The sequence below is a fragment of the Podarcis pityusensis genome (genome assembly GCF_964106645.2).
Source record: "Podarcis pityusensis genome assembly, chromosome: 4".
In the NCBI taxonomy this organism is placed as follows: domain Eukaryota; kingdom Metazoa; phylum Chordata; class Lepidosauria; order Squamata; family Lacertidae; genus Podarcis; species Podarcis pityusensis.
In genome coordinates, this window is record NC_138027.1 from 7543517 (window position 1) to 7567613 (window position 24097).

Genomic DNA, 24097 nt, shown 5'->3' on the forward strand with positions numbered 1-24097 from the left:
CAAGTGATAGCCAAAGAGGAAGAAAGATTCTGCTTTTGAAACATATTAATAATAATAATAATAATAATAATAATAATTTTTATTTATACCCCGCCTTCCCCAGCCAAGACCGGGCTCAGGGCAGCTAACAACCGATATAAAAACAAATTGATTGAAATACAACTTAAAAAACAAGATTAAAATACAACATTAAAACATAAAAATGCAATATAAATTCCTGGGATCTAGCCTCCCTTGGCTGCAGGCCTGTGGCCAAAGAGATCTTATGGATTTGCCAAAGACACAGCATTGACTTTCAATACTCGATGACAGATCCTTCCCACTCTGTGTCAGAACGCCTTTCGACATTCCATGACATCACAGCAGCCAAACCAGTAGCTAAGGGAGCTCACTGAGAGCAGACAAGTTTTAGCTTGTTACGTAGGGAGAAAGAAAGAAAAAAGTCTAAAAAGATTTCAAGGTGCCATCTGCCTACCAGCCATCCTCTGTCCCCAGCCACATGGAACTCTGATAGGCCTCTGGGTCGATGCTCAGCAGGTCCTCCAGGCTGCCTCTGGTGAATGACCCTCGACTTGACCTCCTCAACGCCCGGCCGTCCATGGGGCTGTCGCTGTTCTGGGCGAAAGTGGTGGCAATGGGAAGGAAGCCAGCAGGGTCTTGCTCCTCTTCCGAGCTGGTTGTCTCGGCCGTTGCGTCTTTAGAGCTCGGGATCTCCTCATCTGGCAAACGAGAGGCGAAGGGAACTAGCAAGGAACCTTCAAAGTCAAGGAAGGCCGCTGGCTTGGTCATTGAAACCTAACAGTTCATTTTCAGTTCTAAACCCAATTTATTTGTCAGCTTTGCTACCAAATGCACATCTAATCTAGACTGTTAGTACAGTGGTACATATGCTTCAGGTTACATATGCTTCAGCTTACACACTCCGCTAACCCAGATATAGTGCTTCAGGTTAAGAACTTTGCTTCAGGATGAGAACAGAAATCGGGCTCTGGCGGCGCAGCGGCAGCAGGAGGTCCCATTAGCTAAAGTGGTGCTTCAGGTTAAGAACAGACCTCCGGAACGAATTAAGTACTTAAACCGAGGTACCACTGTATTTAGTTAAGCTGGAACTATGTTGGAGGAATTTCTCTCTTTCTTTACCAATTATTTTTTATTGCTTTTCCACAATTCTTAACAAACTGTGTTCCAAATTAATACAAATTTAAAAACTGACTTCCCAAGCCCCAGGTGTTCCCTCTATTTTCTTCCCTCCTTTGCCGCTCCCAGTACAACAACATTTCTAATTTGCATTTCAAAATCTCATCGCTTTTCCCTATGCATCACCTGTCAATTACCAATTTCTGCTATGACTTTTGTACCCTATTTTTCGCTCCATAGGGCGCACCGGACTATAGGGCGCAGCTAGTTTTTAGGGGGGGAATTCAAGAAAAAAAATATTATTTAAAGGGAGCGCTGAGCAGAGCCCGTAGGCATCCCAGACTCTGCTTAGCGCTCCCTTTCACAGTCCACATGGAATGTGTGTGCGGCTCTTGGGGGCTTTTCCCCGAGGAGGGAGAAGGGCAGCCAGTCAGTGATGGGCTGCCCTTTTCCCTCCTCGGGGAAAAGCCCCCAAGAGCGCCTCCGCAGGGCAGCGGGATGAAGGCTCGCTGCTGCCCTGCGGAGGCTTCGCGGGCTACCCCAGAGCTGCTCAGGAACTTATCGGGGCTGGCAGGGAAAGCCCGGGCTTCACCCACCACCCCCGACAAGCTCTGGGAGTATTCCCCACCTCCCGCAGAAGCCGTGCGCTTTTTAAAGGGGCTGCACGGCTTCTACTGGCTTTTCTAGGAGATGGGGGAATTTCTCCCACCTCCGGCAGAAGCCCGCAGATAGTGTGCTTTAGGGGGCAACCCTAAAACCCTCCATCCGCACTCCTGGAGGAGGTCGGAATTGGGTGGGGGTCTTCCTCCACTCAGCTCTGCTGCCATGGAAGACCCTGCTGAGCCCACTGAAGGCGAGGGCTGATTGGGGAGCCACCACCAACAGGTTCCTGTCAATAGAGGGCAGAACGAGGCTCTGGGAACAAGGCCTTTTGGGGTGGGGTGACAAGCAAGGGCCCGGATCCGGGGAGCCCAATCGTGGAGCTGGCAAACAGAGCTCCTGCTCTGACTGGCAGCAGCCAGCAAGGCTTCATAAGGTGGGGGAGGGCTGCTTTATTAAAGAGAGCTCGTACTGTTGTTGCCGCGCGGTGCCATTGTTTATTTTGCTGCAAGCTGCACCGAGGAGCCTATTGCACCGAATTGACGGCATATTCCGAAAGAAGAAAAGGAAAATAATAATAACAGCAACTAACATTTAGTGGGAGGCTCTCATTTCGCTTGGAAGATGTTGTATTATTTTCCACGTAAAAGAAACACTGATTGCCATTCCTGAACTTGCGAGCTGAACAAGCAATAGCAGCTACCGTGTAAAACAATTGCAGGGACATTTACAGCCTTCTGAAAACGTCTGTTTCTCAGAAACGAAGACGCCGACGGCAATTTATTCACATGCTTAAATGTTTCTACTCTGCCAGATTGCACAAGGAAGTCGAAGAGACGTTCCTAAAAAGGAATTGTTTCTTAGGACGACACTCTGTATAGATGCAGAGTTGGGTTTGGAAAGGAAAGGTGCTGGGGTTCAAAAATACGCTCAGCGATAGAAGGGCACCTGGGGAAGAGGGCATGGCTGGCTTGGGGCAAGTTACTAAGCTCTCAACGTTGCCGTGCGAATGGTCCGACTCACTTCCGAAGCTGGAAGATATTGTGGAGTGGCTGGCTTGGCTCTGGAGCGTGCCGGAAGGACTCGGCGAGGACTCATCATCCGTGTCGTCACTGTCGAAGGGGACCAGTTCTCGGTTGGTGCCGTCCACGGGGTCCGAGAGCTCCAGGGAAGACCCGGAAATGGAGATATGCAAGCACTGCTGGGGGCCAGACTCGTCCATCGACGTGTGAACCGGTTCGGAGGAAGGGCTGGCCAGAGATTCGGGGCGCTCCCTGGGTGCAGCGTGAGATGGGAAGATAATAATATAATAATAATTTATTATTTATACCCCGCCCATCTGGCTGAAATATACATTTACTAAGAAACCAGAGGCCTTTCTTCTTGGTCTGGAATTGCCCAAGAAAGATGTTAGCTTGTTTTTGTATGCCACAACTACAGCTAGAATTTTGTTAACTAAGAAGTGGAAAACACAAGAAGTCCCAACAGTGGAGGAATGGCAGATGAAGATGATGGAGTTTTCGGAGCTAGCCGACCTCACCCGAAGAGTCTGCGACCAGAAGGAGGAGGACTACCAGGAGGAATGGATGAAATTCAAAGACTATTTAGTTAAACATGCTAAGATAACTTAATTAGAAAAAACTTGCAAATACCAGATAGGCTTAGGATTTAAATATGTGATGTTAGAGAATAGTATGTTTAAAGTTAAAATGAAAAGAAAGAATGATGTTAAGTGATTAAGTTAATTTTATGAGAAACTTCGTTTTGGAAAAACTGTTACAATGATATACACTGAAACTCAACCAGGGGGATTTGAGGAAGTCACCTAACAATGTTACTAAGATTGGATTAAGTACAGTTAAGATTTATGTTTGTTTGTTTGTTTAAAAATTCTGGAAAATCAATAATTTTTTTTGAAAAAAATAAAATACAGTGGTCTGTTAAACATTAAAAGCTTCCCTAAACAGGGCTGCCTTCAGATGTCTTCTAAACGTCTGGTAGTTGTTGTTCTCTCTGACATCTGCTGGGAGGGCGTTCCACAGGGTGGGTGCCACCACCGAGAAGGCCCTCTGCCTCGTTCCCTGTAACCTCACTTCTCTCAGGGAGCGAACCGCCAGAAGGCCCTCAGAGCTGGACCTCAGTGTCCAGGCTGAATGATGGGGGTGGAGACGTGAAGAGAACAAAAAGGCATGGGAAAAAGATAAACAGAGAAGCTGCATCTCTGCACTGAGCAGCAAAACATGAGCTGCCAGGATGGAAGCCTAAGAGGGGACAAGAACTGCAGAAGTTGGGGATTTGCTGCTTTCAGGAACCAGGAAGCACAGAACTAAATGCCCTTTAAGAGAATCATAGAATTGCAAAGTTGGAAGGGACCGTGAGGCTCATCTAGTCCAACCCCCTGCAATGCAGGGATCGTTTCCTGGGTCCAGGACATCTCTCTCTCCCCCCCCCCCAAACATTTCCAAAGGTGCCAGAACTACTAAAAGGGCCCCCTCTGCCTATTTTAACACCCAAGAGGGTCTGTAGGGAAGGACACGGTCTTTCAGATATTCAAGCCACAGGTTCTGACCCCACTGTGTTGGACTAGGTCCTGGGAGAGCAGGGTTCGAATCCCTGCTCGGACGTGGAGTTCATTGGGTGACCTTGGGCCAGTCACTGCTTCTCAACCTAATCTAGCTACTCCATAAGGTTGTTGTTATTGCTGTAAAGATAAAACAGGGAGGAGATGTACGCCAGCCGCCTTGGTCTCCTTGCAGGAATGGCAGGATAGAAATGCAATAAACAAATTAAAGAATGTTAGAGTGATGTTGGATTGAAAATAAGTGGTTTCCAGCTGTACAGGTTAAAGTTATTGATAGACTAAGATTAAAGATTAGGATTAAAGATGTTTAAGGAAATGGAAATTTGGTACTTAAGAGGTAAAATTTTAATGTTATATTACATTAAGATTAAAGACTAGGATTAAAGAAGTTTAAGTGTTATATATTATATTAAGATTAAAGATTGGGATTAAAAAAGTGGAAAAGAAATTGCTGGACAAACAATTTGGACTGGAATACAAAAGAGGGAGGTATGAGGAAGTCCAGAAAATAAGTAAATTCAAAAACGGAAATGGAAAAGTGATATTGTTTTTAAGTGTTCTGTTTTGTTTGTTTTGTATTTTGTTTTCTGTGTTTTCTTTTTCTTTTTGGATTATGTATTGTGTATTTTTGTATTTCTACTTTTATGTTTTTTTTTGTTTAACTTCTTTATTGAAATCATAATAAAAATCTTTTTAAAAAAAAATAGAAATGCAATAAACAGACAATAAATAAATTCCAATTCAGCAGTTTCCTGCAGGACACATCTCCCTGGCTTCCAGCCACGTTGTGATGGCCTGGGATTCAGACTCGGAGGCTGAACCTGAGGAATCCCAGCCTGCACAGGATTCCCCGCCTCCAGGACCAGCTGAGCCAGGGCTGGGGCTTGAGCCTGAAGGGTTCTCACCTGTGCTGGATCCTCAGGTGCAGGCACCAGCTGAGTCTGCTCTGGCTCCTGAGGTGATGGAGGACCCATTGCCTGCAGGTGCTCCACTCTCAGCCCCGTCAGGGGAAGCTGAGGTTGCCTCTGGGTCCGGTAACCCTCCAGCCTCTCCTGAGTTGCAGAGGCTCAGGGCAGAGAGGCAGAGGGAACTAAGTTCCCGCAGGAGGAGTGCTCGTCTCCAGACCAGGAGAGGCGAGTCACCTGAGGATCGGGGCCGCCCTATGCCTCGGGGCAGATAAAAGCCAGCCAGCCCCAGTCCCAGGTTGCGGGAGCAACATTGTTGGTAGCCTGTTCCTGCCTGCACCCTGTCCTGCTCTTCCAGAGTTCCTGACCTCACCTGACTCCCGGCCTTGGACCCTGCTTCAGCTTTGACGGACAACCTCCATACCGCACCCTTGACCTCGGACTGAACATGGACCTCACCGCACGGTTAGCCCTTGGGACCAGCACACACGTGTTTATCTGACAGAAGCGGGTTCTGGGTCCCCCAAAAGCTTACAAGCCAGCCCTTCTCAACCAGAAGTTATTGGACTACAACTCCCATCATCCCTGACCACTGGTCCTGTTAGCTAGGGATGATGGGAGTTGTAGTTTTAACAACACCTGTGGAACCAAGGTCGAGAAAGGCTGGCTTACGCCATGAACAAATGTGTTCACTTTCCAGGGGCCACGAGACTGGCCCCTGGAGAAGAGGAGGTTAAGGGGTGATATGATAGCCATGTTCAAAGATATAAAAGGATGTCACATAGAGGAGGGAGAAAGGTTGTTTTCTGCTGCTCCAGAGAAGCGGACACGGAGCAATGGATCCAAACTACAAGAAAGAAGATTCCACCTAAACATTAGGAAGAACTTCCTGACAGTAAGAGCTGTTCGACAGTGGAATTTGCTGCCAAGGCGTGTGGTGGAGTCTCCTTCTTTGGAGGTCTTTAAGCAGAGGCTTGACAACCATATGTCAGGAGTGCTCTGATGGTGTTTCCTGCTTGGCAGGGGGTTGGACTCGATGGCCCTTGTGGTCTCTTCCAACTCTATGATTCTATGAGACTCTTTGCTGCTGCAGAGGTTCTAAAAGTGAAACTACCCACAGGAAAGTCCTCTTCTGCCGACTTCCTTACCGGAAGCTTCGCTTGAGGCCCGGCACAGAGGCGATGCAGAGGATCCTGGCAGAACAGACGGCGATGCAGGCCTCGACGATGGGCTCCTTTTTGACGCTGAGGAGGCAGACCTGCCCGACGTAACCGTCGCTGTTGCACACCCAGACTTCGTAGGCGTTCTCCGGGTTGCTGTGGCTGGGCGAGGCGCAGGAGAACTGCCGGAGAAGGGACAAAAAACAGGTTGGTTTTAAAACAGGCCCTAAACCTTGTATAGAGGGGATTTCATTACTCTTCCATTTTGCTGCAATCAAAACTCTTGCTGCTGCCGTCGCATATAAAAAGATAAAAAGATCGGATCCAAAAGCTGACAGAATATGCCGAATTAGATGGTCTATCAGAAAAAATAAAGAATAAATCAAAACAGGAATTTGTTTCAAAATGGGAGGTTTTCAAAGAATATCTGAAAAATAAATATAGTAGTTTAAATTCTGTTGCAGCATTCGAGGAACTTCAGTAATAGTTGCAAGGTAGACATAAGAAATTAGATTTATTAAGAATAAGTTTAATTATGACAAAAGTGTGTATTGGCAATAAGTAATATGAAATTGAAATATGGAATATGGAATAGACGGGAGGTTGTGTCTTTAGTGTTAAGACCAATATATGTTTTATTCTTTGCTAAGAAAATTATGTGTCTATGGTTATTCTTGTGTGTAATTTGGTATTTGTGTTTTTTTTTCTTTTTTCTTGTTGTATCAATAAAAATTAAAATAAATAAATAAATAATAAAATAAAAAATAAAACAGGCCCTAAAAAGCACTCACTGGCATGGGCCCAACCGAAAATGCTTTCTCCAGAACCAATAATTGATTGGTGACAAGAGTCTTTAACGGAAGTGCAGTAGAATTAAATGAACAGCACTGGGGTGCACTGTGGGTTTCTTTCCTTAGCAGTAAGGAGGTGGAACTATTTTATTTATTTGCTTTTTCAAAGGACCCTTTTAATTTATAAGAGGGAATGCTCGGTGGGTAATGACTCTTACCTTGGCTGGGACGAAGGAAGCTCCACTTTCTGTGAAAACTTCTCCAAATAATATCCTCCAAACATACAGGTTCGAACAGAGCTTTTGCTTACAAAGAGGACCATTAATGCCTGAAAGTGAAGCGCTGCTCAGAGCTCAAGTCTTTAACAACCAGCTCCAGCAAGCCAATTTTTAAGATTTTAGGTAGAGGCGCTTTTGACTCATCGGTGGCAAAGGTCTTCATTCAAAGTGCAGCAGAGTTACATGAGCTGCACTAAGGTGCACTGGGACGTGGGTGGCGCTGTGGGTTAAACCACAGAGCCTAGGACTTGCCGATCAGAAGGTCGGCAGTTTGAATCCCCGCGACGGGGTGAGCTCCCGTTGCTCAGTCCCTGCTCCTGCCAACCTAGCAGTTTGAAAGCACGTCAAAGTGCAAGTAGATCAATAGGTACCATTGTGGCGGGAAGGTAAATAGCATTTCCGTGCTCTGCTCTGGTTCGCCAGAAGCGGCTTAGTCGTGCTGGCCACATGACCCGGACGCTGTACACCGGCTCCCTCAGCCAATAAAGCAAGATGACCGCTGCAACCCCGGAGTCGGTCACGACTGGACATAATGGTATGGGGCCCCTTTACCTTTACCTTTAAGGTACACTGAGGGTTTGTGTTTTCTAAACAATCAGCAAATTGAACTATAGTTTCAGACAGTTATAATATGGAAACGGTTGCAACAAACAACAGATGAACTGTGTGAATTTGGTTTGCAAGGCTCGGACCTACCTGCATTCCACTCCTCGTTTTCATGATGGGAATCGCCTTCAGGAACTCAGGGTCCAGGCAGCTTTTGTAGGAAGCTGGTTAGGAAAAGGAAAACAAACAAACCTGTAGTGCGGTCCGATTTGCGGCGTAATCCGCTGCAGCTCTGTGGAGTCACGATAATGAACAGCCATCTTGAATCTATCTACCCTGCTTCTAAAATCTGACCGTTCCCTGGTTCTCGCCTCTAAGACTCCACAGCCACTGGCTAAACTGCTGTGATGTCACAGCATGTTCGAAAACGTTTCAGCTGCCCACGCTATTTGTTAGCAGCAGTTTGCAAAGAGTGGTGTTCCTGCGGTGGAAGCAAGTGGTCAATTTGACTGGGGATAAAACCTTGCAGCTTGTTCATCAGTGCTGCAGGAGCACCTACAGAGAGGGGGAGTGTTAGGGGGAAAACCCCCCACATCTATTTATGTTCCAGATCTGCCCCTCCATATAGAGGAAGAGGCAAGGCAGAGTATGTCTTGGGTTGAACTCTAGGTTGAGGGAGGAGCACGACAGCACATTTTTTTTGGCCAACCTCTCTCTTCAGAACTACTTCTAAAGGCCTAAAGAGGCAGATGAGGAAGATAACTTGTGCAGAGGCTCTATCTGCAGTTCAGACTGAGCTCAAGCCATAGCTGTCAACTTACAGATTTGAAAATAAGGGACCAGCAGTCTTGAAAATAAGGGACCAGCAGCCAAAATAAGGGATTTTAGTCAACCAGCTGAAGTACGAAGTTAAAAGGGACCAGATAATTTTGGAGAGCAGCACCGGTTTTTAGCCCTTCGCTTCCAGAGGTTGATGCTCAAGACACCAGCTGATGAAACACTGCAATTAAATAACTACAAGCAGTAACCACTTTTTGCGCAAAACGAAGTCCAAGCTACGAAGATGCTGCTGCAGTTCTGTATCTTTTCTCTCGTGCTCCATCTGCAGCTCTCAGTTCCTTCAGGCAGGGCGGGAGGAAGGGGGGTGGAGATAGCGCCTGAAGTAAACCCGCAGATCAGACCATGTATGCTAGTCTACCACTACAAATCTAGGGGAGAAGCGCTTGCGGTCCTTCCCTTGTAGCCCTTGGAACACCTGCCCGCGCCTCCGCCTCCCCCTCCTCTCTCTGAACTGCTTTCTCTGTGGTTGCCCTTGCTCTCATCTCTAGGCTCCTCAGCAATTCACAGGCTGCGCCAGGCTGGCCATCTCATCCGGGTCCTTCGGCGGCACAGCTGCACTAAGGCCTAGCGGGAGCGGGGGGGCGACGGGCAGAGGGGAGGCCCCAGGCAGAGACGTCCAATTCGGCGGCCGCGAGGAGGATGGCGGCGGAAGGGCCCGAGGCTCCCACCAGTCCCAGCGGGGAGGGGCTCCCAGGCGAGAGGAGGCCGGAGGGGGGCAGGCGGGGCAGCCAAGCAACACAGTTGGAGCCTCCCTCCTCCCTGGCCGGCAGGGAGGGAGGGAGAGGAGCTGCTTCCTTTGAAACCCGGGAAATTTAAGGGCCATCCATCAATAAGGGACAGCAGTGGAATATGGCACTGGGATAAGGGACTGTCCCTCCAAATAAGGGACGCTTGACAGCTATGACTCAAGTTACCCAATGCCCCCCCCTAAAAATATAAATCCACACACACAGAAAGCTAGCATGTCAGGGAGACAGACTTCAGCTTCATACTGGCACGCTAATTTTCTATGTGCAGGGATGGGCCATCAACTAGTGCTCTTGTGCCAAACATTATGAGTTTTATCAACCGCATGACGTGTGCGGCTGCTCCGTAACAAGAGTCCTCTGGGCGCTTTATTAAGTGCTCCCGACCCCAAAACATTGAAACAGTGTAAAGCAGTAAAAAAACCCCTACAATATCAAAAAACAAAACCCCAAAACACTCAAGACAAGGACCTAGTTTCTTTTTGGTGTCCTCGAAGGCTTGCTCAAAGCTATGGCGCGCGTCTGGGTTGGGGAACTCGAAGATATAGGACTCCGTGCCGTCCGCCTTGGTCGCCGTGAGTTCCATTTTGTTGGGCGGGAAAGACTGGGTGAAGGAAAGCGACTGCTTCTCCGCCAATTCGCGGTGGATGGCGGCCATCAGGTCCTTGATGACGTCGTCCAGGCTCTGAGGGTGAGTGAACACAAATGCTGGCATTAGCTGGGAGAACGCCATGGACTTTGTGGAATACAACTCTGCGGCAGCAAGTTTCTAGGCCATCTTATGCAGTCGCAACAGCCCACAAGCCTGTAAGGGCAACCTTTAGCCCTTATCAACCGGGTTGGGATCAGACCTTTGATTTCCAAGCTCCACATTTAGAGGTGACCCAACTGGAAGGCATCAAGGACAGGGCCTTTTCGGTGGAGGCACCACAGATGATGTGACTAAAATTTTCCTGATTTTAGAAGGTTGCTAAGTTATTCTTTCTTTCTGGAACGCATTTGTGGAGGTCTAAATGCTGCTGCCTTTTTGGTTTGTGACTTTTAGAGTTGGTATATTTTAATCTTTAAATGGCATACATAAATAACCTTTATTTGTGTATGCCGCTATGTTAAACCCAAAATGGAAAATGAGCGAGGTCCCAACCAAAGAAGAATGGCAACTTAAGTTGACAGAATATGCGCAGCTTGCAGACTTAACATATAGAATAAGAGAAGAAGAACATACGTTTAAAGAAGATTAGAAAAACGTTTACTGAATATATGGGGGGGCGGGGGGGAATCATGTACACCTGAAAATGTTGGCAGCGTTAATATAAATTCAACAGTGTAAATAAGTTTTGATGGATGTAATTATGGAATACTGGAAAACTGCGGGAGTCAGTGGAAGACAGGAGGGCCTGGCGTGCTCTGGTCCATGGGGGTCACGAAGAGTCGGACACGACTAAACAACAAAAGCAATGGAATACTGAATGGTATAGTTTATGTAAAATATGCAGGGATTTGTGATATGAAAAATGAACCATGGAAAGAGAAGAAGTCATTGATATTTTAAGGTTGTTTAAATGAATATTTTCAATTATGAAACAGAAAATTTAATAAAAATAACACACACACACAGTATATATATGTGTGTGTGTGTGTGTGTGTGTGTGTGTGTGTAGAGAGAGAGAGAGAAATGGAAGCCATTCTGATGGTCTTGTTAGAGATAATTGGAACTAAAAATGGCCTAGCACCCTCTCCTGGTATGCCCCACGGAGGACCTTACCGTCTTCAAATAAAAACATCTTGGAGATCCCGGGCCACAGGGAGGTTAGGCTGGCCTCAACCAGAGCCAGGGCTTTTTCGGCTGTGGCCCCGATCTGGTGGAACGCTCTGTCACAAGAGACCAGGGCCCTATGGGACTTGACATCTTTCCGCAGGGCCTGCAAGACAGAGCTGTTCCACCAGGCCTTTGGCCAGGGCACAGTCTGACCCCCTCTCTCCTTCTGTAATCCTCATAGAACTCTAGCCCAATGGTTGCTATTAATTTGATTCTGAATTGATTTTAGAATGTATTTCAATTAATTGAATGTGATTTTATGTAAACTGTGTTACTTTTATTGTTGTTAGCCGCTCTGAGTTTGGCTTTGGCTGGGGAGGGCGGGATATAAATAAATTTTATTATTATTATTATTAATTTTACAAAACGCCTGTACTTGCCCCGACAGCCTTGATGGTTCTCACCTGATGTGGGAAGCTGAGGGTCTCTGAAAGCTTGCTAACTTGGCCAAGGGTACTGAGGTCTTCATCCAGGCGGGAGATGGCTTTCTGGATGCTCTCGCGATTGGGCGACTGAGAAGCCCCTGGAGATGGACAGAAATCACACATCACACCGCGTTTGTCTCAGGCAAGGAGGCTGGAGATCTAAGCCAGCTGCATTTCTCAGTATCTACGGCCTGTTCTGACATAACACGAAACACCGACTTTATATAGTACCATTTGGAGGTTTAAAAATGCGGCAAGCGGTTACGCCCCGTGGAAGATCAGCGGCGATACTCCTTGAATTTCTGTATTCCTTGCACCAGTTATGCTAGTGATACCCTTCACTTTAAATTGACAAACCCTAATTTAAAGTGGGCATGAGGTGGTGGCAAGCAAACTGTGTGTTTCTAAAGGTTGTGGTTGCTGTTCCCGACTGACGATCATGAGCCACACGGCACGGCAACAACTTGATATAGAAGTTGCAGCTCGTGCAAAACTCTGCTGCGTCCCTCAGTTTTCAAATGTAATCTGTTCCGGAAGACCGTTCGAGTTCCGAGATGTTCAGAAACCGAAAACTCAATACGAAAGCCTCAATACGGAAAACTGTGTACAGTGGTATCTCAGGTTAAGTACTTAATTCGTTCCGGAGGTCCGTACTTAGCCTGAAACTGTTCTTAACCTGAAGCACCACTTTAGCTAATGGGGCCTCCTGCTGCTGCTGCGCCGCCGGAGCACGATTTCTGTTCTCATTCTGAAGCAAAGTTCTTAACCTGAAGCACTATTTCTGGGTTAGCGGAGTCTGTAACCTGAAGCATCTGTAACCTGAAGCATATGTAACCTGAGGTAGCACTGTATTGAAATGCATGGCATGTCCTACTTCTGAAAAGTGTTCAAAAACCGAAGCATTAACATCCAGGTTTATGGCGTTCAAAAACCGAAACATTTGTCAACAGAGACGTTCGAAAACTGAGGTACTGCTGTTCAAAATGTTCCATCAGCTGGCAATGCCGCTGAGCTACATTCAAGGTTTCCTCTTAAGCCTCCCCGCAAAACATATTAATTTTATTTCTGCAGCTTTAAATCCCTGTAGGTTCGTACGTTTCAATACTTATTGTCTGCATTGTGTTTTATAGACTTCTGTTTCTGAACAACGCTCGGATATCCTCTGGACGCAGAGATGTTTATGTATTCTGAAAGGGAACAACACCGAAAGCAACAGACCTTTCACAATGTCCAGGTCTTCCAGCGGAAATTTCCAGAGCAATTTGTACTTGCTGGCTGTGTCGATCACACTGGCTGCTGTGTAACTGCAAAGAAAAATCACGTAACACTAAGAACGGGAGCAGTACTGACTGCAACCACTAAGTGGCCTTGTTGGCCTATTTTAGAGACGAACACCTTCCATTTAGATCTTAAGTCTTCTTTCTTCCCTTGAACAAGATGCTAAGCTTGTGGGCAGGGCCTAGTCAATTTTCTAACTTATGTGCAAAACCTAGATTTCTGAGATGCCTCCAATATGAGGCACACTTGACTGCCAGTTGTGCATTCTTGGCTGAGATCATAGCTGTCAACCGTCCCTTATTTGGCAGGAAACTCCCTTATCCCAACGCTGTTTCCCACTGCTGTCCTGGATTGATGATGTCCCTTAAATTTCCCGGGTTTCATGCTCGCCCGGCTCGGGAGGGAAGCAGCGGCTCGGGGTCCTCCGCCACAAGAGAGTGCGCGCACAAGCTGCCGCGTCTCCGTCTCTCCCTTTTTTCCCTCAGGGGCGCGTCGTGAGGAGAAGGGTGGCGATGGGCGGGCAGGCAGCGCCTCTCTTGTGAGACTTCCGCCGCGCTGCCAGAGGAAGCCGGAGGCGGCTGAGGAGGCAGTCCGAGGGAGGAGGAAGAGGAGGGGATGGGGAGGGACGCAGAAGGGCGGCGCTTCAGCGGCCACCGCGGCACCACAACCGCCTCATGCCGGGCTCGCAGGCGAGAGTCTCTCTTCCTCCCTCCCTCTCTCTCGAGCGGGAAAGGGCCGATGGAACTCCTCGCGCCAGGACGACGGCAACCCCGACAAGAATAAGCTAAGCGAAATCCCTTATTTTGGCTGCTGATCCCTTATTTTCAAGGCTGCTGGTCCCTTATTTTCAAGGCTGCTGGTCCCTTATTTTCAAATCTGTAAGTTGACAGCTATGGCTGAGATGGACCCTATTTTTTTATTATTTTTATTTTTGCTGCATTTCAGGTGTGCGCAATTCAATACTAGAGGTGGGGCCTTTCCCAGGCGTTGAGCTGGATCCTGAAGTTCCCGATGGGGAACTGCAAAGAACAGCCAACCCCTGCTGAAAGCAGGACTCGAACTCAGCACTGACCGTGTGACAGAATTCCCAATGGAGAACTCCATGCTAATTTATTAATTTATTCCAGCTGCCGTGGGGCTACCACGCACCCCCAGTTATGCCACGGTGGTTATTCACTGGCAGCCACATCTCTGACTAACCCACCCCTGACATCAGGTGTGGGGCAGGCTGGCGTGGTTTGGGCCCGCGCCTTATGGACAGAAATGGTCCCCGTGGGAGCTGAGAAACAGTCTGGCTCCTGCTAAGATGCCTGTCCTTTGCAATTACCGTATTTTTCGCTCCATAAGACACACTTTTTTCTCCCTAAAAAGTAAGGGGAAATGTCTGTGCATCTTATGGAGCGAATGTGTGGTCCCTGGAGCCGAATTGCCCAGGGGCAAAAAGCAGATCATGTTTTGGTTTTTTTGAAAGAGGGAAGTGGGTGTTGAAACAAAGCCGCTGATCGTTTGCCGATCGGGAAGAGAGATAAGGGATGCTAGAGATAAAGGAGGCTGCCTGGGAGGGGGGAGGTAAAGACAGAAAACTTGCAAAGGTGGGCAACAGGAAGACTAAAGCAATGAGGAGAGAAATTAGAAGAAAAGGAGGAGCAAAAAAACTACTCCAGCTAAGGAAAAGGCACGAAGGCAAACAAGAGCGAAGGGAGTGTTGAAAGGAAGCAGCTGATCCGTGGGATCAGGAGAGAGATAAGGGAAGCTAGCAGAGGCTGCCTGGGAGGGGGGAGGTAAAAGCCCATGGATCTTCAGGATTTTTGCATTGGGTCACCCCAAATTCACCATCAGATCACATAGCATGTCCATGGCTACAGCTTGCACCAAAAAACACACGCATCCACCGTTGCATGGGGCCGCAATGGTGCAAAAACGTGGTTACAAAGCACGGATCCACATGGATCCTCAGGATTTTTGCATTGGGCTACCCCAAACTCACCGTCAAATCACATGTCTGTGGCCATAGCATGAACCACAAAAATCATACATCCACTGTTTCATTCAGAATATTTTTTTCCCCTTGTTTTCCTCCTCTAAAAACTAGGTGCATCTTATGGAGCGAAAAATACGGTATTGTGGCTGTAAATCACACCGTTCCAAGTGGGAGTTAGCTCTTTATTAGCAAAAACATGATCTGCACAGGCTTGGCTGTCAGGCCTAATAAGCACAGCAGGTCTCACCCCATGAAATCAGCTGGCCCCCATCTCCCCACAGATTTATCTAACTCCCTTCCTCTTCAGGGCTTTTCCCCAAGCAATGGGAGACTATGCTTGTGTGTCTGCTTCTGCCCCTGCAACTTCATGCCTCTTCTGGCCTGGGAGACTAGGGGAAGGGGAGTTTGTCACAGGAGGGGGAGACACTGTGGGGTATCTGAATGTGATACACAAGTAGCAGTCAAGTACAACATTCCTTGCTTTCCTAGAGTGGACATGCAAGGGGATGTTTGGTCCAGCCAGTCAGAACTTCCTGTTTCCTCCTGGGCTGGGACATACTTCCTTTACATGTGACTAGAGGTGGGTGTGACCTTACCTGTGCAGGTAACAAAAATACAGGGCACGAAACTCTCTCTCTCTCTCTCTCTCTTTGAATTCTCTCCATCGTTGGAGGAACTTTTTTAGCTAGAGATGCTTCCAGCCAACAGAGGACACTGGGACTATCTTCATATGGGATATATTTTAGTTATATATTTTGTAACGTATTTTATAACTAAGTCTGCCTTCATGGATCCAACTGCAAACTGAATGTGAGTAAACTACTTTTATTGACTTTAAATAAGATTGTCGTGTGTTCCTTCTTTTAAGAGGGATAAAAAGGGGGAACTTACCAGGAACATACAATTCAATACTGAATTATATGATAGTGAGAGGCTTAAACAAGCCTGCAAACAGCTACCCCGCTGTGCGTTAAAAGGGGAATTTAAAAAAAATGTTTAATTTTTTTTTTTACCAGGAACCAAAACGCAAACATCAAAACTCACCAGGCGACTGATACATTGGTTATGCATAATCAATAATAACATATTCAAATCAACCATATGTACAATTTTATATATGTTAACGCTCCTACATCCACAAGGTTTATTTAACTTTTAACATTTTAATTGCCCCAAATTGTTCAAACCTACCCAAATAATTCACTATCTTCTCAAACCAATCCTCCTCTTTCTCACTGACCTTAAACCCTTTCATTTTGTGTATCTTCACAATTAGATAGTCTAAAATTATAATATTATTCTGTTCTTTCCTCCATTGGTTCACCCCTAGCTCTTCTGCATTTTTCCAATTCCTCGCTATAACCTGTTTGCCTGCAGTTACCATCAATTTTACCCATTTACATTCTTCTTTTGTTTTAACTCAGTGCTAATCAGACGAATAAGAACCATTAATTTAGATATTCCCACCTTCCTACCCACAATTCCCGGTATTTCTATACCAATCTGTTTCCAAAATTCATTAACTAATGGACAATCCTACCACATATGACTGTGCGTTAAAAGGGGAATGTAAACTCTGCTAAGTAAAGGGACTTGCTAACACAAGTTAGGAAGTTACAGATAGGTAGCCGTGTTGGTCTGCCATAGTCAAAATAAAAAAAATCCTTCCAGTAGCACCTTTAAGTTGGTCTTAAAGGTGCTACTGGAAGGATTTTTTTTATTTTGACAAGTTAGGAAGGATATTAATAAACAATACCGTATTTTTCGCTCCATAGGACGCACGTTTTCCCTCTTAAAAACTAAGGGGGAAAGTCTGTGTGTCCTATGGAGCGAATGCAGGAGGGAGGCAGGCAGGAAAAGCCCCCAAGGGCCACACACAAGCTTCGCACGGCTCTTGCGGGCTTTTCCCCAGGAGAAAAGCCTGCAGGACGCGCGTGCTCCTTAAAGGGTGCGTGGCCCCTGTGGGCTTTTGCGGGAGGTGGGGGAATTGCCATAGCTACGCGCAGCCTCTCCAGCAGGCTAAAAAAGCCAAGGCAGCGAGCGCGATCCATCCTGCTCACTGTTTTAGCTTCTTTAGCCTTGCACAGCCTCTCCTGGCTGGAGAGGTTGCGTGGCTATGGCAGAAGCCAAGACAGCCAGCGGGATGGATCCCGCTCGCTGTCTTGGCTTCTTTGCTCTTTGGGGCTGGGGGGGGGGGGAACCTGGGCTTCCCCCGCAGCCCCGAGAAACCTGTCCACTGCTCTGTGGGGCTGGGGGGGAAAATAATATTTCCCCCCCTTGATTTCCCCCTCTAAAAACTAGGTGCGTCCTGTGGTCTGGTGCGTCCTATGAAGCGAAAAATACGGTATATCCTCTCCTGCCTCCCTGAACATTCCCACAGACACCCGTGACTCTTCATCAGCAGACTCCTCTTGGCTTCCTCCTCTCCTGCTTCTGCCTCTAATTCTGGCCGCCTCTCTGCCATAGAATCTCCCCGCTCACTAAGCCCTGTTCCCTCTCCATCTTCCAACGCTTCCTCTTCCTGGTCTTCTCCCTCTGACCACTCATCATTGTCCCATCACCAATCCCCGGGATCTGACCCTTCTTCCCTTGGGGGTTCCCCAGTTGGCTCCCCCCCCCCCAGTCCATCGCAGACATGTCCCTCGAGCCGTCAATCGCACAGCAACTTCCGGTGGGCTTTGGGGGTCAGTCACTTACAGGCTCATGGAGCTTCGCCGCAAGGACCCGGACTTGCGTTTCAGGGTGGTGCAGACGAGGAGGTCCGTGAAGAGGAAAAGCGAGCGGTCCTTCTTCCCGCCCACGGCCTTCTGCAACAAGACACAGGAGAGGTCAGGCTGGGACAGCTCAGTCGGTCGAGCAAGAGACTCTTATAATCTCAGGGTTGTGGGTTCGAGTCCCACATTGGCCGAAAGAGCCCTGCATTTATTAAGTGGTTTTTACAGGACTACCTCTCCTGGTATGCCCCACAGAGGACATTAAGGTCCATGAAAACCATAGTTTAGAGGTCCCGGGCCCAGAACACACAGAAACACCATTTACCTTCCCGCTGCAGTGGTACCTATTTATCTACTTGCACTGGTGTGCTTTCGAACTGCTACGTTGGCAGGAGCTGGGGCAGAGCAACGTCGCGGGGATTTGAACCACCAACCTTCCAATCAGCAAGCCCAAGAGGCTCAGTGGTTTCGTCCACAGCGCCACCCGCATCCCTAAATTTCATTATAAACCGCTTTGAGGAGGTTTCTTTCTTTCTTTAGCAATCAAGCGGTGTGTAAACTTTATGAAAATTAAACAAAAAACAGGGTACCGCCTCTCCTTCCCTTATGCTCCCATGTTACTTTCTCCCATGGCAAAGCCGCCATTTTACTTGCGTAGCAGGAAAAGGTGCTCTTTGTGAATATTCCATATTTGAGCCTTCCCCTTTGCTTTGCTCCTGGATATTCTATGGGATCATGGCAATTGTCCTTTGTGGGAAGGGGGTGATTGGTTGTGTTTTGCTTTCGCTCTTGTTTTTATTGTGTATTTTGTGCTTACATCTTGCATTTTTTACGCTGCAAACCGCCCTGAGATCTTTGGCTGAAAAGCAGTATGCTGCTATTATTACAGAGGGAAACAAATTTTTTGTTGCATTGACACCTGCAGTTGTTCTAACCTAATTTCGACGTGCTGATTTCATATCTGAAGTTGGTTTTGTTCTGTAAGCTCTAGGTTTTTTTGCAATTCATGTTTTTCACTTTTCACCATAATCTTTGTTTTTCACAATGCAAGAATTCAATATTTTATTAAACACATAGCCACTGTAGTACAATATGAGGATAAATGTAAGTGACTTATATAGCATTGAACATGACATGCATAGCATTGAAAATGACATGTATATCTATTTACAGTTGGAGGTATGGAAAAAAATGCATTCCCTTGGGATACACAGTATACATGTTCTTTCAAGGCTGATTTCAAATCTGAAATCAATTTTCGTGTACGTGCTATAGTTATCTTTCAATTTCCGACTTTTGTCGATATGTCATATTTACACTGGGGATAAGTGTACACTGACACGCTGATCTACCCTAACCACATGGTAATTACTGTTTTGCAAACTTAATTTTTCTTTATTTTTATAGCTTTTTCACCTCAATATTTGTATTTTTCAGATCGGACCATGGCTTCTTCAAGTAGACAAAAATGTCATGCAACAGAAAATGAAAAAAAAAAATTGTTCCCCGGTGTTGCTGTTAGCAGCTCAGCGTGGAGAGAAGTGGCAGCAAAACAATGGCCTCTAGCAACTTTTACCAGGAAAGCAGCTATGTGGTGAGGGGGTCAGGGGAGATAAGACATGCCTCCCCCTCTGCTCCAAACTAACTGTCACCCCCCAAACCCAGAGGGGAAACCCCACACGGCCTCCTTGCACAATATTTAATTTTATTCCCGGCCATCAGAGAGGCAGCGGTGGTTCGTTACTCGGTTGCATAATAAACCTAACCCCAACCACCGCAGGGAACAGAGAAATAAAACTACGCGCACTTTTAATTCCACCCAAAATCTGCGTGGGCATCGCTAACGTATCGCGCATTAAAACACCGCAGCTCTCCCCATCGTTTTCAATTTAATTCATCCCTAATTAATAGAGATTTCACTACCCTCTCCCCAAACTGCAGCTTCGCGAAATAAAAAGGCTTGCCGAGGGAACGCAATCCTTCCTTTTTGCATTTTTTTTGATTGGATGTGTTCCGTACGCTGCCTTCGCTCTGCCGACAATGGCTGAATAACCCCCTGAAATTTAGTTATAAGGTGACAGGAGGCTGGGTGAGTCGCGAGGCTGGGGCGGCGGCAGACACGACTGGCTGTTCGTGTCCACGCTGCCATCCAACATGATCTGCAAGGCCTTTTCTGCAGAAGGGGGCCTGTTTATTTGGATTCCCAGCTCCCGGGGTTGACATGGCAACACAGGGTGCCACACGCTTGGCTGGGGGAATTTTGATTGTTATCTCCCCCTCACAGCACCGGGAGCCGGGGAAAATGTTCTGCGGTGTGTTGGGGGGGAAAGAAAGGAGGGAGGTTGCTTCTGTCTAAAAAGCAAACCCCAAAAGTCTTGGGGAGTCCCAAGGCAGCTGAAATATAGGTGCTGCGTTTACAGCCTAAATTCTGCAAAAGCACAAGGGTGGGGGGAACAAGCCAGAGACTTGAGATACGAGATAACAAATTCGGTTTCCTGATAACCTCTGTTTTTATATTTAGATATAGGCACGCAGGTGGCGCTGCAGTCTAAACCACAGAGCCTAGGGCTTGCCGATAAGAAGGTCGGCGGTTCGAATCCCTGCGATGGGGTGAGCTCCCGTTGCTCAGTCCCTGCTCCTGCCAACCTAGCAGTTCGAAAGCACGTCAAAGTGCAAGTAGATAAATAGGTACCACTCCGGCAGGAAGGTAAACGGCGTTTCCGTGCTCTGCTCTGGTTCGCCAGAAGCGGCTTAGTCATGCTGGCCACATGACCCGGAAGCTGTACACCGGCTCCCTCGGCCAATAAAGCGAGATGAGCACCACAACCCCAGAGTCGGCCATGACTGGACCTAATGGTCAGGGGTCCCTTTACCTTTATATTTAGATACAGGGACGCAGGTGGTGCTGTGGTCTAAACCAGTGTTCCCCAACCTTGGGCCTCCAGCTGTTTTTGGACTACAACTCCCATCATCCCTCGCTAGCAAGACCAGTGGTCAAGGATGATGGGAATTGTAATCCAAAAACAGCTGGAGGCCCAAGGTTGGGGAACACTGGTCTAAACCACTGAGCCTCTTGGGAATCCCAGCGACGGGGTGAGCTCCTGTTGCCCTGTCCCTGCTCCTGCCAACCTAGCAGTTCGAAAGCACGTCATGTGCAAGTAGATAAATAGGTATCACTCTGGCGGGAAAGTAAATGGCATTTCCGTGCACTGCTCTGGTTCGCCACAACCTAAGTCATGCTGGCTGCGTGACCCGGAAGCTGTCTGCGGACAAACGCCGGCTCCCTCGGCCAGTAAAGCAAGATGAGCGCCGCAACCCCAGAGTCGTCCGCGACTAGACCTAACAGTCAGGGGTACTTTCACCTTTTTATATTTAGATATATCTTATTAAATTTCCAGAAATTTCACATAAGCCTTCCAATACATAATAGATTTTTCTTCTGTCTCGTCGACTTCCCATCCCATTTTCCATTTTTGTTATTCCTCCCCCTTGCTGCACCCTATCTTCCCTCTATTATATCATAATATTAATACAATAATCTCTAATTCCTTCTGCTGCTCCTAGTTCAAATCCTGATCACGAATTTATCCTACCCTAGTATTTCTTTAAATAGTTCGAAAAAAGGCTTCCGTTCTTCCATAAAGCAATCATCATCAAGTTCTCTTATTTTAACTGATTTAACTCATTCAGCATTTTTGTGCATAACAGATCCTTGCTGCTGTACTTACATACATGAACAACTTAACCATCTTTTTGGAACTTCTGTACCTATAATCCCTAGAAGAAAAGTTTCAGTTTTTCTTTTTCGGAAAATCATTTTAAACATCTTTTTTATCTCGTCATATATCATTTCCCAAAATTCCCTTGCTTTCTTGCAAGTCCACCACATATGAAAGAACCATCTATCAGGAGTGTCCAAACTTTTTTCAAAGAGGGCCAGATTTGATAAAGTGAACATGCGTGAGGGCCGACCAAAGTTGTTTACACTTCCAGTAGTCATTAGGATGGGTTTTTTATTTTTTTAAAAATTGCTTTTGGTGAGGGAATGAGCAAGCTGGGGTTCTGATCCTGCGTTGCACCCGGGGCTGTTCAGCTCACGGAAACCGTTTGCGTAGACCCTCCCAAACAAAACGAGGAAAAATATGCAACATTCATTTAAAAAGCTGACTACGACTTGCAAATTAAGACAGATCATGGAGGGTTCTCTTACCACTTCCACTAACATTTCCTGGCGCAAGAATCTCCGCAGTGGGGCCTGAAGCTGGGGAGACACAAGGAATCAGAGCGATTTAGGGATGTCGCCAAAGGCCCAAGGGGGATCTTATCACTGACTTATCAGTTGTGACAGTGTGGCGAAGCAAGATAATATAATAATTATGCCCCACCCATCTGGCTGGGTTTCCCCAGCCACTCTGGGCGGCTCCCAACAGAATATTAAAAACACGATAAAACATCAAACGTTAAAAACTTCCCTAAACAGGACTACCTTCAGATGTCTTCTAAAAGTCAGATAGTTGCTTATTTCCTTGACATCTGATGGGAGGGCGTGCCACAGGGCGGGTGCCACCACCGAGAAGGCCCTCTGCCTAATTCCCTGTAATTTCTCTTCTCGCAGTGAGGGAACCGCCAGAAGGCCCTTGGAGCTGGACCTCAGTGTCCAGGCTGAACGATGGGGGTGGAGACGCTCCTTCAGATATACTGGGCCGAGGCCGTTTAGGGCTTTCAAGGTCAGCACCAACACTTTGACTTGTGCTCGGAAAAGTACTGGGAGCCAATGCAGGTCTTTCAAGACTGGTGTTATGTGGTCTTGGCGGCCGCTCCCAGTCACCAGTCTAGCTGCCGCATTCTGGATTAGTTGTAGTTTCCGGGTCACCTTCAAAGGTAGCCCCACGTAGAGCGCATTGCAGTAGTCCAAGCGGGAGATAACCAGAGTATGCACCACTCTGGCCAGACAGTCCACGGACAGGTAGGGTCTCATCCTGCGTACCAGATAGAGCTGGTAGACAGCTGCCCTGGACACAAAATAGATAGCCCCCCGAACAAGCCCCACCCCTGTGACTTGCTGGTCCCCGGCATGCATGTAGTCAGAGCAGTCGACAGTGGTTATTCCAGCCAAATGTCCCCATAAAATTATTCCTGAGGGAGATTATGAATGGCATTAACCAACATCAGTTTTTCCATCAGGCTTAGGGATTATGGCGACCTGACTTTAGCACGGGGAAAGGTGGGACAGCCGTGCCCCTTCTAGATGCCACCCCTCCCCAAACCGCCCCACCTCCAGTGATAATTCCAACTGGCCATTATGGGAATGTATAAAAGCTCTTATTTTTTTATCCCCTTTCCATTTCATATTACGTCCTGTAGATTGCAGGTCAAAACGTAAACCACCTCTTGTGCTTTGGTTAGAAAGGCAGGAAATAAAGCTAGGAAACAAACAAACAATTTAGCATCTCCTTCCATCTCTTGGTCACTTTCCAGCGTGACACAGACTTTTGTCCTCTAGAGGGGGAACACCGAGAGAGGGAGGGGGCAAGGTGGTGAGGACCGGGAAACCAAAATTAAATTTCCACTCTCCATCTCTCTTTGCACGTGGCTCTGACTCTGGCTGAAAGGAGCCCAAATGTCTTGACACAATGATGGAAACCTAGGGTAGTCAAAAATAAGCATCTGAAAGGACAGAGAACATGTACATTTCCAGATTCATTTACACCAGGGATAGGTAAGCCAGATGTGGCTGAATTTCATCCAGCCCTCAGGGTCCCTTCCCTGTGACCAGGTGGGTGGGAAAAGGGCTCTGGCACCAAGTGTACAATTTCTGCTCCTTCCTCCGCAAGAAGGAAGGCCAAGGGGGAAATTTGGCAGCAGACTCGTGCTCCTTGCAAATATGCAATGAACTTTGCAACTGCATATGTGGATTTTTTTTGGGGGGGGGGAGCAATTGCATTTTGAAGTTTGAGGCTTTTTATAGCTTTTAAAGCCTTTAAAGTAAGGCTGTGATGGCCTGGGATTTGGACTCAAAAGGCTGAACCTGAGGAATCCCAGCCTGCACAGGAGTCCCCGCCTCCAGAACCAGCTGAGGGAATGAGCCTGAAGGGTCCTCACCTGTGCTGGATCCTCAGGTGCAGGCACCAGGTGAGTCTGCTCTGGCTCCTGAGGCGATGGAGGACCCATTGCCTGCAGGTGCTCCACTCTCAGCCCCATCAGGGGAGAAGGAGGTTGCCTCTGGGTCCGGTCACCCTCCAGCCTCTCCTGAGCTGCAGAGGCTCAGCGCAGAGAGGCAGAGGGAACTAAGTTCT

General features: G+C 47.3%; 1 protein-coding gene across 1 annotated transcript in view; it reads right to left on the bottom strand.

The window, feature by feature from the left end:
* Positions 1-24097, bottom strand: part of ARHGEF17 (Rho guanine nucleotide exchange factor 17) — a 192430-nt gene that overhangs the window by 16455 nt on the left and 151878 nt on the right. The window contains exons 7-15 of the mRNA XM_081001718.1: positions 22012-22062; positions 17785-17894; positions 13047-13132; positions 11808-11926; positions 10056-10269; positions 8149-8222; positions 6372-6565; positions 2761-3011; positions 476-719 (exon numbers count right to left, since the gene is read on the bottom strand). Coding sequence (XP_080857844.1) covers positions 476-719; positions 2761-3011; positions 6372-6565; positions 8149-8222; positions 10056-10269; positions 11808-11926; positions 13047-13132; positions 17785-17894; positions 22012-22062 — 1343 coding nt within the window. The remainder of the gene's footprint in view (positions 1-475; positions 720-2760; positions 3012-6371; positions 6566-8148; positions 8223-10055; positions 10270-11807; positions 11927-13046; positions 13133-17784; positions 17895-22011; positions 22063-24097) is intronic.